The following is a 13,809-nucleotide window of genomic DNA, read 5'->3' as shown; positions in this document are numbered from 1 at the left end:
TTGGGGTGATTAGGCATGAGACTTTGAAACAAAGGGCAAAAAAAGGGGACTTGACTGAAGGTTTATCTTCTGAGACAACTATACACTGACACCCAGAAAAACAAGATACCAAAGAATAAAACTAAAGCCAGCACCTGTGAAAACAGCTGAATATGAATGATTTGAGGTATTTAAGCATCGCCTTCTCACTCTAAATATTTAATGTAGCAAGTAAATATCTGTTTTTCTGATTGGAAGTATAAAACTATTTAAAATGTAAAATTACCTTTCTTATAAGGTGGTTTTCAGTATCTGCCACATATATGATATTGTTCATTATGGCTACACCCTGTGGTGAATTAAAAGTTGACTCTGAAAATATTCCATCTTTTCTTCCAGGATTGGGTCCTAAAAGACAAGATAGCCATAAGACAAAATTTTTCTATTTAGTAAAACCTCCAAAAGAAAATCTGTATTTAAAGCCAAGATTTTAATATAAATAACATGATGTTTCTATCTGAACACTAAAATGTTTCCTAATATATCTGTTTTTCTCAAGAGTAACAAGTGTTGTTAGTGACAGGGTATATTAGATAATGGCTACTAGTGTACTTTACGGTAACATATACCAGAAGAAAATACTTTTAAAAGCATCTTAAGTACCTGTTACCTACATTAGAAAGAACTAAATATAATTTTAATTTTTAAGCATCTAGATGAGTGATACTGAACAATTCGGGAAGATATGCTCATTTGATAATACTATTGACAGGTGAACAACATAGGTTTGCATTGCATGGGTACACTTATATGAGGATTTTTTTCATTTGTTTTAAATTTAAAGATCTACTTGGCTTTATTGAATGATTCATGAATCGGGCAGCATTCCATCTAATAAACAAAGAAGCTCTCTATGTGGATTTTTTTTCAATAAATACTGTAAATGTATTTTTCCCTATGATTTTCTTAATAGCATTTCTTTTCTCTAGCTTACTTTTTTGTAAGAATACAGTATCTAACACATATATATAATATGTGTTAACTGACTTTATGTTATTAGTAAAGATTCTGGTCAACAGTAGGCTATTAGTAGTTTAAGCTATTAGCAGTTAAGTTTTGGGGAAGTCAAAAGATACATGTGAATTTTCAGCTGCACGGGGGGATGGCACCCCTAAACCCCAAATTGTTGAATGGTTAACTATACAATGAAAATCATGAACCCTTTCCTTATGGAAAAATACACATGCCCATAAAATGTCACAAATAATTTCAAGAGGTTCCTAGATCCTCAAGTCCATTCAAGCATTTCTTAAGAGTCCATGAACCCTAGGTTAAGAATCCTCCATTTACTATTTCACTTTGCCACAAAGTTCTATACCTTATAGATACTGTAAAATAAAGAGTGTGATACTAGTCTAGTGACCTACTTCTCAGCTTTTGTAACACATGTGGAGTTTTAAGAGTGGAGAGTAATTAAAATATAATTGTTATTTCTTTGACCAGAGGACAAGCCATTCAAAGCGTCTAAGTCAGCATTTCCAAACTATGTTTTGCAAAACTCCACTGTCCATAAGACGTTAGTAAGACAGGTGGATAGAAACATAAACTCAAGAGCCCAAAAGACTTGATTTAAATCCCAGCTCTATATCTCTTTAGCTGATGACCATTCTTTGTGTCTGTTTGTCTTCTGTATAATGGAACTAATAATATACCTAACTCACAGCACTATGAGGACTAAACAAATTAATACAGGTAAAGTACTTAGAATAATGCCAGAAGTTGGCTGGCCACCTGGCTCAGTAGTTGAATATAGACCTATGAACCAGGAGGTCATAGTTCAATTCTGGTCCGGGTATATGCCCCATGTGGGGCATGCAGGAGACAGCCGATCGATGATTCTCTCTTATTGATGTTTCTGTCTCTCTCTCCCTCACCCTTCCCCTCTGAAAGCAATAAAAATATATTTTAAAAAAATAAAAAATGCCAGAAGTAAATGTATTATTATTATACTAATATTATTATTACTATTATTGACAGTTTTACTGTTATTACTATTATTAGCAATATTATTATTGTTGGTGAGAGTTCCCTACAGAGGAAAAAAGGGAGAGAATTGTGGTCACTTCAGATTAAAAGATACTGTACACTATAAAGTCTCTTGGATATTCATGAGGTACATTAGCAGAGTAAGAGATATGAGAAGTACAGTACAACCATCAAAATTTTTTTACAAAAAATTTGTTAAACCACATCTAACTATTTTTTCCTGGTGTTGCTGAACACAGAATTCTTTTTCAAAAATTCTAGAATAACTATTAATTTATTACAAGATAACAGTATTCCTAAAAACATGTTTGGGAAAGCTAGCTTGTTGCTAGTTTTCTCTATTTAACAACAACAAAAAAAGAATATTTACCTATACTATTTTGAAAGTTATAGAACCTATTAGAAACTCTCTTAACCATTTAAATTCAACCTGCTACAACATTTTGAGTAACAATTCTCATAACTGCATGCCAAAACACTAAGTTACTAAAACAAAATAAACAACATAAAACACACACATACTCCAACAAAAACAAGAAACAAGAAACAAAAAATTCAAGAGCTATAGGAATAATATCTTGGCATATGAAGATTAGCACCAGGGTTTAGGAACATGATTAGTTTATTTGCACTAGGAGTGCAAGTATCTCTATTTTATGCTGTGTTACTCAAGTGGGCAGCAGAGATGAATTACTTTTCTCTCTGATTAATATGTTGTTAATAATAAATTATTTTTAAATTAATAAGACTATTAATTATGTAGATGTAAACAAGAGCCCTTTTTAGATCTAAGATCAGAGAGATATGAAACAAAATGATCCATGCTTGAATGATACTTATATTTTGCTAAACCCAAAGGGAAATGATCTAGACATATGAGTAAGTTCTTATGAAAGGAAAAAGAAAATTATATACAAATCCTAGGTTATTTATTTTATAATCTAAGTCTCAAGTGCCTAAGGAATTATCTTGGTCTTAAAAAAATAAAAAAGATAAGGCTATATTTTGATGGAAAGTGAAATATAATACTTGCATTTAAAATGCCCCAAATCGCCAAAACCGGTTTGGTTCAGTGGATAGAGCATCGGCCTGCGGACTGAAAGGTCCCGGGCTCGATTCCGGTCAAGGGCATGTATCTTGGTTGCGGGCATATCCCCAGTGGGAGATGTGCAGGAGGCAGCTGATCGATGTTTCTCTCACATCGGTGTTTCTAACTCTCTATCCCTCTCCCTTCCTCTCTGTAAAAAATCAATAAAATATATATTAAAAAAAAATAAATAAATAAAATGCCCCAAATCCAAAATGTATATAGAGTATACAGTAGGTCCTCAAATACATTCAGCATTGTTTTATTATAATGTTGATAGTATGCCACAGGCACTTACTTAACTCTTCTTTATATCAATTAGCCTATGGTAACATTTCTTTTGTTATGTTTTTTCATTTGAAGCTGCAGAACCTATTGAGGATGTTAAGTGAGGATTTATTGTAATCTAATAAAAGAGAAACATGCAAATTAACTGTACCCCCATTATGCCGACAAGCCATGCCCACCAGCCAATCAGGAGCGAGTATGCAAATAAACCCAACCAAGATGGCAGCGGCCACGGAGCTGGAGTGAACAGGAGGCTTGGGTTGCCCCTGGCGGTGGAGGAAGCCAAGCTTCCTGCCTGCCCTGGCTGGCTGTGGGCTCCGCTCAAGGCTACAAAGGTTCAATTATAGAAGATAAATAAATCCCAGATACCTGCTTCCAGCCGCTGTGGCCTCCGCTCAAGGAGGGCCTGAAAACAGCCATCAGCCCCTCACCCAGGCTGACCAAGCACCCCAGTGGGGTGTGGCCAGCTTAAAAACAGCCCTTAGCCCCTCACTCAGGCTGGCCACGCCCCCCAGTGGGGACCCCCACCCTGAAGGGGGGCGTAGCCAGCCTGCAAACCACCACAGGCCCCTCACTCAGGCAGTCCCACACCCCAAGGGAATCCCCATCCTGATCCGGGACACCCTTCAGAGCAAACCAGCTGCCCCCACCCATGCACCAGGCCTCTATCTATACTAATAAAAAGGTAAAATGCTAATTAGGCTGGGCGAACTTCCAGGAGACCTTCCGGACATTCTTCTGGACAAAGCCATGGTGGCGGGGCCAAGAAAGAGGCGGTTAAAGGCCAAGAGGGGAGGGTAGTTGTGGGTGATCAGGTTGGTGGGGGGTGGGGCCGTTGGGGGTAAGCAGACCAGCAGGGGTGCAGTTAGGGGCAAGCAGGCCATTGGGGAGGGGAGTGGGGGCGAGCAGGCCAGCAGGGAGGGTAGTTGGGGGTGATCAGGCTAGCGGGAGGGGCATTTGGGGGCAAGCAGGCCAGCGGCAGGGGGCATTTGGGGGAGAGCAGGCTGGCAGGCAGAGTGGTTAGGGGCAATCAGGCAGGCAGGCAGGCAGGTGAGCGGTTAGGTGCCAGCAGTCCCGGATTGCGAGAGGGATGTCCGACTGCCAGTTTAGGCCAGATCCCTGTAAACCGGCAGTAGGACATCCTTCGAGGGGTCCCAGATTGGAGAGGGTGCAGGCTGGGCTGAGGAACACCCCCTTCCCCTGCACAAATTTCGTGCACCGGGCCAGTAGTACTTTCATAAGATACAATAAGTGTGGTAGTTTTTTTGAAAACAAGATATACAAATATACTTTAAAAATTACTAACCTAAAGATTTCCTCCTTTTGATTTGAATGGGGTTTTGTAGGGGTTTTTTTTGAGGGAGAAGAGATTACTTTAGGTACCATACATTAATTAACAAATTTCATGACGTTAAAGTCAATGTATAGTGCTATAATTAGTTCTTATTTATAAATTTCAATATATTTCTTTGAACTTTTTTCACTAAAAATACATTACATATAATTAAAAACAAACTTTACCTCCAATGCTGTACTGAATTTGTCCATTCTTCCAGGCGACCAAAATTCTATGATGTCCAGTGTCTGCTATTACCAGTCTCTTAGAAAGATGGTCTACTGTTACTTTGCCAGGAAACAGCAATGGTGAAGGTGGCAAAGAATCTTTATAGAGTTTTATTCCAATTTCATTAGCTCTGATTTGTCCCCTGTCTTTGTAATACTTTAAAGCTATTGAAGTATACAAAAACAATTTCTCTTTGTGTCCCTCTCCGATCAACGAAAACAACATGTTTCCACGGGGTCCAAGTATGACCACAGTTGGCCAGCAGGACACCTCCAGTTCTTGCCAAAGGCTGGCATCTGCATCGTTAACCACAGGATGGGTGATGTCATATCGAAGAACAGCACTCTTAATGTTATCCAGGACTTTTTCATTTGGAAACTTAGCCGAGTGAACACCAACAATCAGAAGACCGTCTAAATGAAAGAAGTTAAATATTATGAAATATTAAAGCCTGAGTAGCATCATCCACATATTAGGCATTGGCTCATTAGTAAATATAAATAGTCCAGAGGAAAAAAACAATAAAAAAGGCAGAACTAAATTAGTGTGTGTATTGGACTGCATTTAAACACAGGTCTAAAAAAAATTAACATTCAAAGTTTCTTTTATTTCTAGAACATTTTCTTGGATTCTAACTTAGGATATTAGTTCCAGTCAGTTGTTTCAATTTTACTCTTCAGAGTCTCCAAGTAGTCTTATGTTGGACCTTCTGCTGTCTTCCAATTCAATCATTTTTTAACTCTTGCTACTTTTCTTTAGCTCATTTTTATTCCCTAAGTTTTATCCCCTGCTTTACTTCAATGCCCCTTATTCCATTTTTACATGATTTATTGTCCCTTTGGCACAATTTAGTATTCATTTCTAATATAATTCTGACCTTTTCCCTCTATTTCTTTTCTGAGTTCAATCAGGACATTTCTTCCTTTTTTTTTTCTTTTTGGTCCATTTCTGTTTAGGTTTTGAATTTTGATACAAGTTGCTTTTTCATTATTCCTAAAATGTTTGAAAATATGTAATTCGATTGAAAAATTGTTACAGTTTTTGCCAATATTGTAATCATTTTTTAAGTGAGAATTTTCATCAGCATTTCAACTCTGAGTCACATTTTCAACTTTTTAAGGCTTTACATGGATAGGATGTTTTTAACATTCCCTTCATGTTATGGATAGGGCTCTCAATTTGAGAGCGCCCTCTTCTGGCAGTTCCCTTTCTCTGTGTAGTTAATCACACAGAACAAAAGTAGGAAGGACTTAGCCCCAAGTGTCCTTTCCCTTTGTTGAATCCTGTGAGTCCTCCTAAACCTGGTGGTGGTTTTAGGAATCCTGACACAAAATGAAATTACATATTGACTCATTAAAAAGTTTAGTTTCACTATAAAATAAAAAATGCATTTTCTAATTTTTAATAAAGTATAAAAAAGAAAAATAGTATATGCTACATGATGAGAATTCCAGCATTTATTCAGCTGTATTATGGCATTTACATTTTTTTAAAAAAATATATTTTATTGATTTTTTTTTTTTTTTACAGAGAGGAAGGGAGAGAGATAGAGAGTTAGAAACATCGATGAGAGAGAAACATCGATCAGCTGCCTCCTGCACATCTCCTACTGGGGATATGCCCGCAACCCAGGTACATGCCCTTGACCGGAATCGAACCTGGGACCTCTCAGTCCGCAGGCAGACGCTCTAGAACCTGGGACCTTTCAGTCCGCAGGCAGACGCTCTATCCACTGAGCCAAACCGGTTTCGGCGGCATTTACATTTTTAGAAATCTAATTTAATTATATATTAACATATACTAAGTAATCACAGTTTAAAATACGCCAAGTTTTCCTAATTGTTTTCTTACAAAACAATTCTGCTAAATTTGGGCATTATATAATAACATACCATTAATGTATCCAGCATGAAAAGAAAAAGAAAAATTTAGAAACTCTAAAGTAGAAAAGGAAAGAAAACCACCAAGGCACCTAATATAAATGTGAACTGAACTGTTAAGAATAACAACCTTAACATATAACTACATTCTTAAACAATGTTTAAGACCAGACCACTCATTACTATTAAGTAGAGTATCTTTTTACTTTAGACTTTGGCATTATGATTTCTCATATGCTACTGTAAACGTGATACTGATCATCATTACAAACCTGACTTTAAAAGCTGTTTTACAGAGGACGGAGACTGGATATTAAATTGGACCTCTTTCATGGAGTTTTGAATTAATAAACACTCCCTCACAAAGCTAAGCAATTCTGGCTTACTGATAAAATGAACTGAACATTCCATGGAAGCTGAAATAGGTGGCCAAATGTCATTTTTAAGAAGTATTAGGCATTGCTGCAAATATGTTCAGAAACATATCAGATAGTAGTGAGACAAGGCAGCTGCAAGAAAGCCAATGAAGTTAGCAACAGTTCATTGAACTTTGATGTAATCTCTGGGTATGCCTGCTTTTGTGATTATGAATTGAACTTCTAAAATGAAAAAAAATATTTTTTTCATATGTAGCATATTACTGAAATAATGTTTCTTTGAAATTATAATGTTGAGATCATTTACAAAGTATTTTACTTTTCAGAAGTGTATTTGTATGTAAAAATAAGGTGTTAATTACACTGTGCTATGAAAAGGAGCTTCTCAGTAAAGTGATAAAGAGATTACGAGGATCCATTCTAAGAATGTGTTCCAGGTATAGGGTTAACCAAGAAAGTGAATCAAATACAGTCTTTTAGGGGTAATCTTAAGTGTGGAAAAAGTTAACTCTGGGATTCTTAACTCAATCTGTAGTGCCTCTCTAAAACTCAAATGTTGTTATGATGTGATCATTCTATTAAACAAACAACCTTTAATATCTCTGTATCTTAAATGGAAGGAAAAGCCTAACTATTAAGAATGTTATACAAAGCCCTTCGGTTCATGGTCCAAACCCAACCTACCTTCCTCTTCTTTCGCTTTTCCCAGGAGCTCCTACAATCTTGCCAAGCTAAGCTATTTACCACTCTCCAAGAAGCCCACGCTCCATGCTTTCCTGCTAGTTTCCCAGTTGCTTCCCCCACCTGTCCCATTTTCATTTTCAGCGGCTCTGCTGCTCTTTTTCCCAGTTCCACCTAAATTGTCTCCTTCTCTGAGAAATCTTTTGCAATGCTTGTAGGCAAAGTTAGTCATTTCCTCAGGTTCCATAATGCTTTTCATTCAACTCTGATACATTGATACATATTTCCCCAGCAGTTAAGCAGAGAACCTTACACTTAACACATGTTCAATAAATGTATTCATTTACAAGGGCTTGAAGAAGACACAGCATTCAAAACCTAAGAGATGAGATACTCATAGTTCTTAAATCAATACAGATGAATTTCTGAAAACATGATTTAGCTACTGGGACTTTTGAGTTCTTGGTAAATCTCACTGTTTGGCAATCTGAAGATATAACCTATTACAATTTAAAAGCAACTGAAGCTTCACTAGCACTGAAGATTTTATCTTTCACTCCTGTTTTTGAAGTTTCAAGATGTCCTTCACCTTGCACATGTATACTCTCTTCTCATCTTTACTCACAAGATCACTGACTCTTTCTCATTTTTATCCTTTATTAAGAGAAGAACTTCAATTAATTTCAACCTAATTAAATGGAACCTTTAGTTTCATTTACCCCCCCCCCCCCCCCCCCCCCCGCCATGCTCTCTTTTAGGAAAAAGTAAACAGGAAAAAGTCTCTGAAAAAAATCTCAAACTTCTAAAGTAAATATTAAGATTAATCTCTTACATCTTCAGAATTTGCAATACCATAAAAGAGGATTTCCTAGTGTTTTGGAAGATATTTTTCATAAAGCAGGTCAAAGAAAGAGCATCTGTTATAGTATTCTGTATTGCACTGTTGTTCATGTCCATGTCATTCAAAATGAAAGGAAGAATAATCACATTTCCTATTAAGAACTTTAAACCTTTGTATCACAGTTCTTGAGAAGAGTATAAAATCAGAGTCACACATTTAATTTTTTTATAGAACAAACTCAGGTAAATCTAGATATATAAAATTAACTTTTTAAAATACTTGATCCTGAGAAAAGTACATTATGTCCTATTCTTAGAGAAAAATATACTAAATTTACTAAGTGCTGGTTCTAGTATCACTACATTTAACTCTTCTGAAAAGGTACATGGAGTCCTTAATTCATAGATTAGAAATTATTTTAGAATTACTGAAGTCTTGCCAAACATTCATTCGCCTGTGAGGAAATGAGTCAGCTACTCTTCCAGTGTCTGTCTGTTAGAACCAATTAAAGGGCAATTACCTTTATCCGAGTAGGTGTGTTCTAAGGCATGGAGATCAGGCAGTAGGTGAATGCAGTTTATGCAGCAGTAGGTGAAGAAATCAAGGATGACCACTTTTCCGCCCAGATCCTTGTAAACAGAAATAGGCCCCTCCGTGTTCAGCCATTCTAACCCTGAAATTTACACAAAACAAATGATCATGACTAAAAGGACAATTAATCTAAAATGTGAACCACTTATTTCTTAGGAGAAGATGGGTGTGCAGAGAAGACAGGGGGAACAAAATGGGAAAGAGGCTGTAATGAGGCAGCCCTGCAAATATAGTAAGAAAAAGCTACCAAATTCTTTCAGAAACACTATAGCAGTCTGTGTAAGGAAGTAAGATCAACACATTTAGGTAAAAAACAAGAGGAAATATCAAATATTATTAAGAGGGCCTAAGTACACAATAAGGTACAAAAGGGCTACTGAAAATGAGTCAACCTTAAAAATAGCAAGACATGACTAAATATCAAAAAGGAGCAAAGTGTTCAAATCAAAGGTTAAACACACAAAATGCTTAAACCAATTTCATAAAAGAGCAGAAATGCTTGATTTGAAGGAGACCATAAATGCAAAATATTTTAAATGCAAAGGTAAGAAAAATACACTGTTACAGATTTCATGTAAACATTAGTTCCCTTCCCTCCAAAGAAAAATAAAATCTCCTTAATCTGCACTTTTGCAATTCAGAATTTGTAATTATTTGACCATTATTTACAATTTTAACTATGCACTATGAAGATAGATTTTGTTAACCTAACATTAAAAGTACTGCATTTTGCCCTGGCCAGTATGGCTCAGTTGGTTGGAGCATCATCCCGTGCACTGAAGGTTGTGGGTTTGATGCCTGGTCAGGGCACATACACAGATTGTGGGTTTGATACCTGGTTGCATGCAAGAGGCAAATGATCAATCTTTCTCTCTCTACCTTCCTCTCTTTCGAAAAATCAATAATGAAAAGAAGTAAAGCATCTTCATTTAACCAACTTAAGAAGACAAAGATAATGAGTTTGTTGCTTATAAGTAAATAAAGGCAGCTACTAAAAGTATTAATTATACTTTTAAAGTATAATTGACATACAATATTTACTTATCAACACTAATAAAAGAGAAAAATGGTAATTGGCGTACGAGCTACCCTTTTCATTGGCTAATCAGGGCTATATGCAAATTAACTGCCAACAAGATGGCGATTAATTTGCATATGTAGGCACAATGCAGGGAGGCGAAAGGGAAAGCAGGAAGAAGCCCCCTGCCACTGACAGTGATCGGAAACCCAGGGGGGAGCTAAGAGCTGGGGGGCAGGCAAAGGCGGCCCTGGGGCCGCCTTTGCCCTGCCCCCAGCCATGATCGGAGAATCAGGTGCCTTTTCCACCCTGGCCAGTGATAGCAGGAAGTAGGGGTGGAGCCAGCGATGGGAGCTGGGCACGGTCGAAGCTGGCAGTCCCAGGAGCTAGGGGTCCCTTGCCTGGGCCTAAAGCGAAGCCCACGATCGCGGGGCCGCTGCAGCTGTGGGTCCCCACTGCCCGGGCTGGACGCCTCAGCCAGAGGCGTCAGGCCTGGGCAAGGGGCCGATCCTGTGATTGGAGGGTGATGGGGGTCAACGCCTGAGGGCTCCCAGTATGTGAGAGGGGGCAGGCTGGGCTGAGGGACACTCCCCCCGGCCCCACACCCAGTGCACGAATTTCGTGCACCGGGCCCCTAGTATCTTAAAACAGGCATTTGGAAATATTTTATAGAAACTGAAAGCCAGAGTTGGGTGGATCCAGTGCATAATAAGAACTAGTGACTAATAACAGTAACGAGTTACTCAAATATAACAAAATTCTAAAAACCAACAAAAACCAACAGACAGTTGGGGGGGGGGGGCAGGTGAGGGCATGTGCTGGGTAGTGGGAGCGGCCAGGGAGAGGTCAATGGGGGGAAAGGAGACATATGTAATGCTTTAAACAATAAAGAATTTAAATTTTAAAAAAATTAATTAAAAACACACACACACACACCAGAAAACTGCTAATTAAATTACCACTTCTGCCAATTAATCCAACTTATTAAGGTTTTAGGGTGAACTCTTAATTATCCATTTTAATAAAGTATTAATTATATGCCAGATCAAGTGATTATATACAATTTCAAGTTAATTAATGTATTTTTATATCCTAGTTGCAAAATATTCATGAACCTGTCTTTTAAATTTTTTTTCTGTAAACAGTAAAGAGTGACTTGCATTGAGGGCAGAGAAAATATTATTACATGTCAGTTATTGTGCGAGGTGCCTCTCAGGCTTAATAATATCATACATTTTATAAAAACAATAATGACAATCAATATAATTTTAAGAGCTGCTAACATTTACTGAACTCCCCTATGAACTAAGAACTTTAGGTATGTTACCTCCAGTCTACATAATAAACAGGAAAGGTAAATACTCATTCTATTTTGCAAATGCGACATAGGCTTGGAGAAGTCAAGCAACTTGCTCAAAGTCTGCAGCTAACACATGGAACTGGGATTCAATCGCAGGTCTGTCTGACCATCCATTATATCACACTAGTTCCCATAAACATGTGTTTCTTTTAAGAAATGAACAAAAACATACTATTTTTGAGACAGAGTTATGTTTATGACTTCTTGCTATCAGTTTACTGATAAAGAAACCAAGAAAAAGTCATCTCTAGCATTCTGTCCTCAATAATTAGGTCCAGTAGAAAATGTGACTATGTCAAATACGAAGCTTGAATATTTTGTTACATTATTTACCAGTCAAAGGTCAAATCTGATGGTAATAAAATACACTCATTATAAGTACAAAGTCCAGAAAATAAAAACACTAGCCTAAATCCTAGCTGATGGCCTGCTCTTATAACTGTACTACATAACTAACTTCTCATAAAGTTTTTAAAAAATATGCATATATATATATATCCTAGTATATATATGTGTGTGTGTGTGTGTGTGTGTGTATATATATATATATATATATATATATATATATATATATATATATATATATTTTTATATTCTTTCAAAGTTTCTTTGATGGGATAAGCCCTCATGTTCCCATTTTTTTTTGGTAAGAATTCCACAATATTTCAAATCCAGTATAGGATGAATAACAGAAAAAAAAAAAAGCACTTTTCAAGGTGGGAGCAAAAGGCCTGGAAAGGCACACCAGACATTTGCCGGAGGTAAGGTTCCGATACACCTCCCTGGAGACACTGAGCCCTGCCTGCCACATCCACCCAATTAACTATACATGTGGTGTCGGTGTCCTGCCAGGAGGCATGCCAACACCACCGGGCAGAGCGACGGCAGTGCGGACCCAAGAAGGGAAAGCGGGGTTTCATTTATCACAGCACACAGCACTGCCGGGCGGCCCGGCTCCCTCCCTCGTGTCCCAAACACTCACAGCGCCCGCCGGGAGCCGGACCTTGGAGATGGGCCACCACTGATTCCGATTTTTTAAACGATCCGTTTCACGACTTGGAACGGGGACGTGTGGCGGCGCTAAGGAAGCATTGGCATCTGGGGTCTTTATCATCCGACCCCGAGAGATGGTTCCAGCTGTGAGGCCCGGGGCAAACTCACTCAGCTGTCCCCTGCCTCCGTTTCCCCAACTGTAAAGCAGGGCTCGTGAGAGCACGTCCATGGGCGGTGGGGAGGCCGCGAGAAGGTAATTAGGATAACACCCCCGGAGGGTTCGGAACTGTGTGTTCATAAGGAGACGGGTAACAGGCTAGCTGGGCTGGTGCAGAAGATGCTGGGCAACCAGACGGAAAGGGCCGGGTGGCGCGGGCACTGTAATCACTGCGCACCGGGGCCTCTGAACAGTCCCGGCAGGTGCAGTGGGTGAACCCGAGGTCCGGACGGGGCTCAGGATGCAGGACCGACAGGCAGGCCCCGCCCTGCAGACACCCACCCGGCGCCGCCGCTTCGGGGCACCTGGGCACGGCAGCGCCCGCGAACCACGGCTCCGGCGCCCGGAACCACCCGCCGGGCACCACCCCGCCTCGCCCACCGCCTCGGAGAGGGCGTCGTCCCGAGGAAGGGGAGGTTCCGGCGGGGTCCCCACCCCGAAGCCAGCCCCTCACCTTCCGGAAACTCGGGCACTGACAGGTCCTGCTCCCAGCCGTCCACCTTCTGCAGATACTGGTAGACCAGGCTGTTCTTCTCCTCCTGGGTGACGGCGTCGAGCAGGGCGTACTCCAGCGAGGTCTGAGCCGGGAGCAGACCCGCGAGGCTGCGGCTCCGGACGCCGGGCGCCGCCATGTTCCCTCCGGACGGTCCTGGGGCGGCCGCGCCGCGGGCCACGGGCCGCGCTCCTCTGGGGACAGCGAGGCAGCGTTTCCCGTCCTTCGGTTTCAAAACGGCACATTCACCTTGCTCTCCCCCAGCCCCAGTCCACACTAAGGGCACTTTTTTTCTGTTGTAAACGTGCACTCAGGTGCTCAAGTCCCTACAAAACGCCGCCAATTCCCGGCGCGTAATTAAACTACCGCCCCGAGCCGCCCCGCCCCGCCCCTT

The 13,809-nt window shown here is 39.8% G+C and overlaps 1 protein-coding gene across 3 annotated transcripts in view; it reads right to left on the bottom strand.

Moving 5' to 3' along the window:
* The window catches only part of NHLRC2 (NHL repeat containing 2), a 53,179-nt gene extending 39,409 nt beyond the window's left edge, over window positions 1–13,770 (bottom strand). The window contains exons 1-4 of one of the 3 annotated variants that reach the window (XM_059661477.1): window positions 13,377–13,768; window positions 9,264–9,416; window positions 4,922–5,377; window positions 266–387 (exon numbers count right to left, since the gene is read on the bottom strand). In XM_059661477.1, the coding sequence (XP_059517460.1) occupies window positions 266–387; window positions 4,922–5,377; window positions 9,264–9,416; window positions 13,377–13,554 (909 nt within the window). In that variant the 5' untranslated portion in view covers window positions 13,555–13,768. Of the gene's footprint in view, window positions 1–265; window positions 388–4,921; window positions 5,378–9,263; window positions 9,417–13,376 lie in introns of all 3 variants that reach the window. The other 2 variants (XM_059661478.1, XM_059661479.1) reach the window with 2 other exon arrangements.
* Window positions 13,771–13,809: the final 39 nt, after the last annotated feature.

This window comes from Myotis daubentonii, chromosome 13 (genome assembly GCF_963259705.1).
Source record: "Myotis daubentonii chromosome 13, mMyoDau2.1, whole genome shotgun sequence".
NCBI classification, from domain to species: domain Eukaryota; kingdom Metazoa; phylum Chordata; class Mammalia; order Chiroptera; family Vespertilionidae; genus Myotis; species Myotis daubentonii.
The sequence above is the reverse complement of the archived record's forward strand: the minus strand, read 5'-3'. Positions and strand labels throughout refer to the sequence as shown.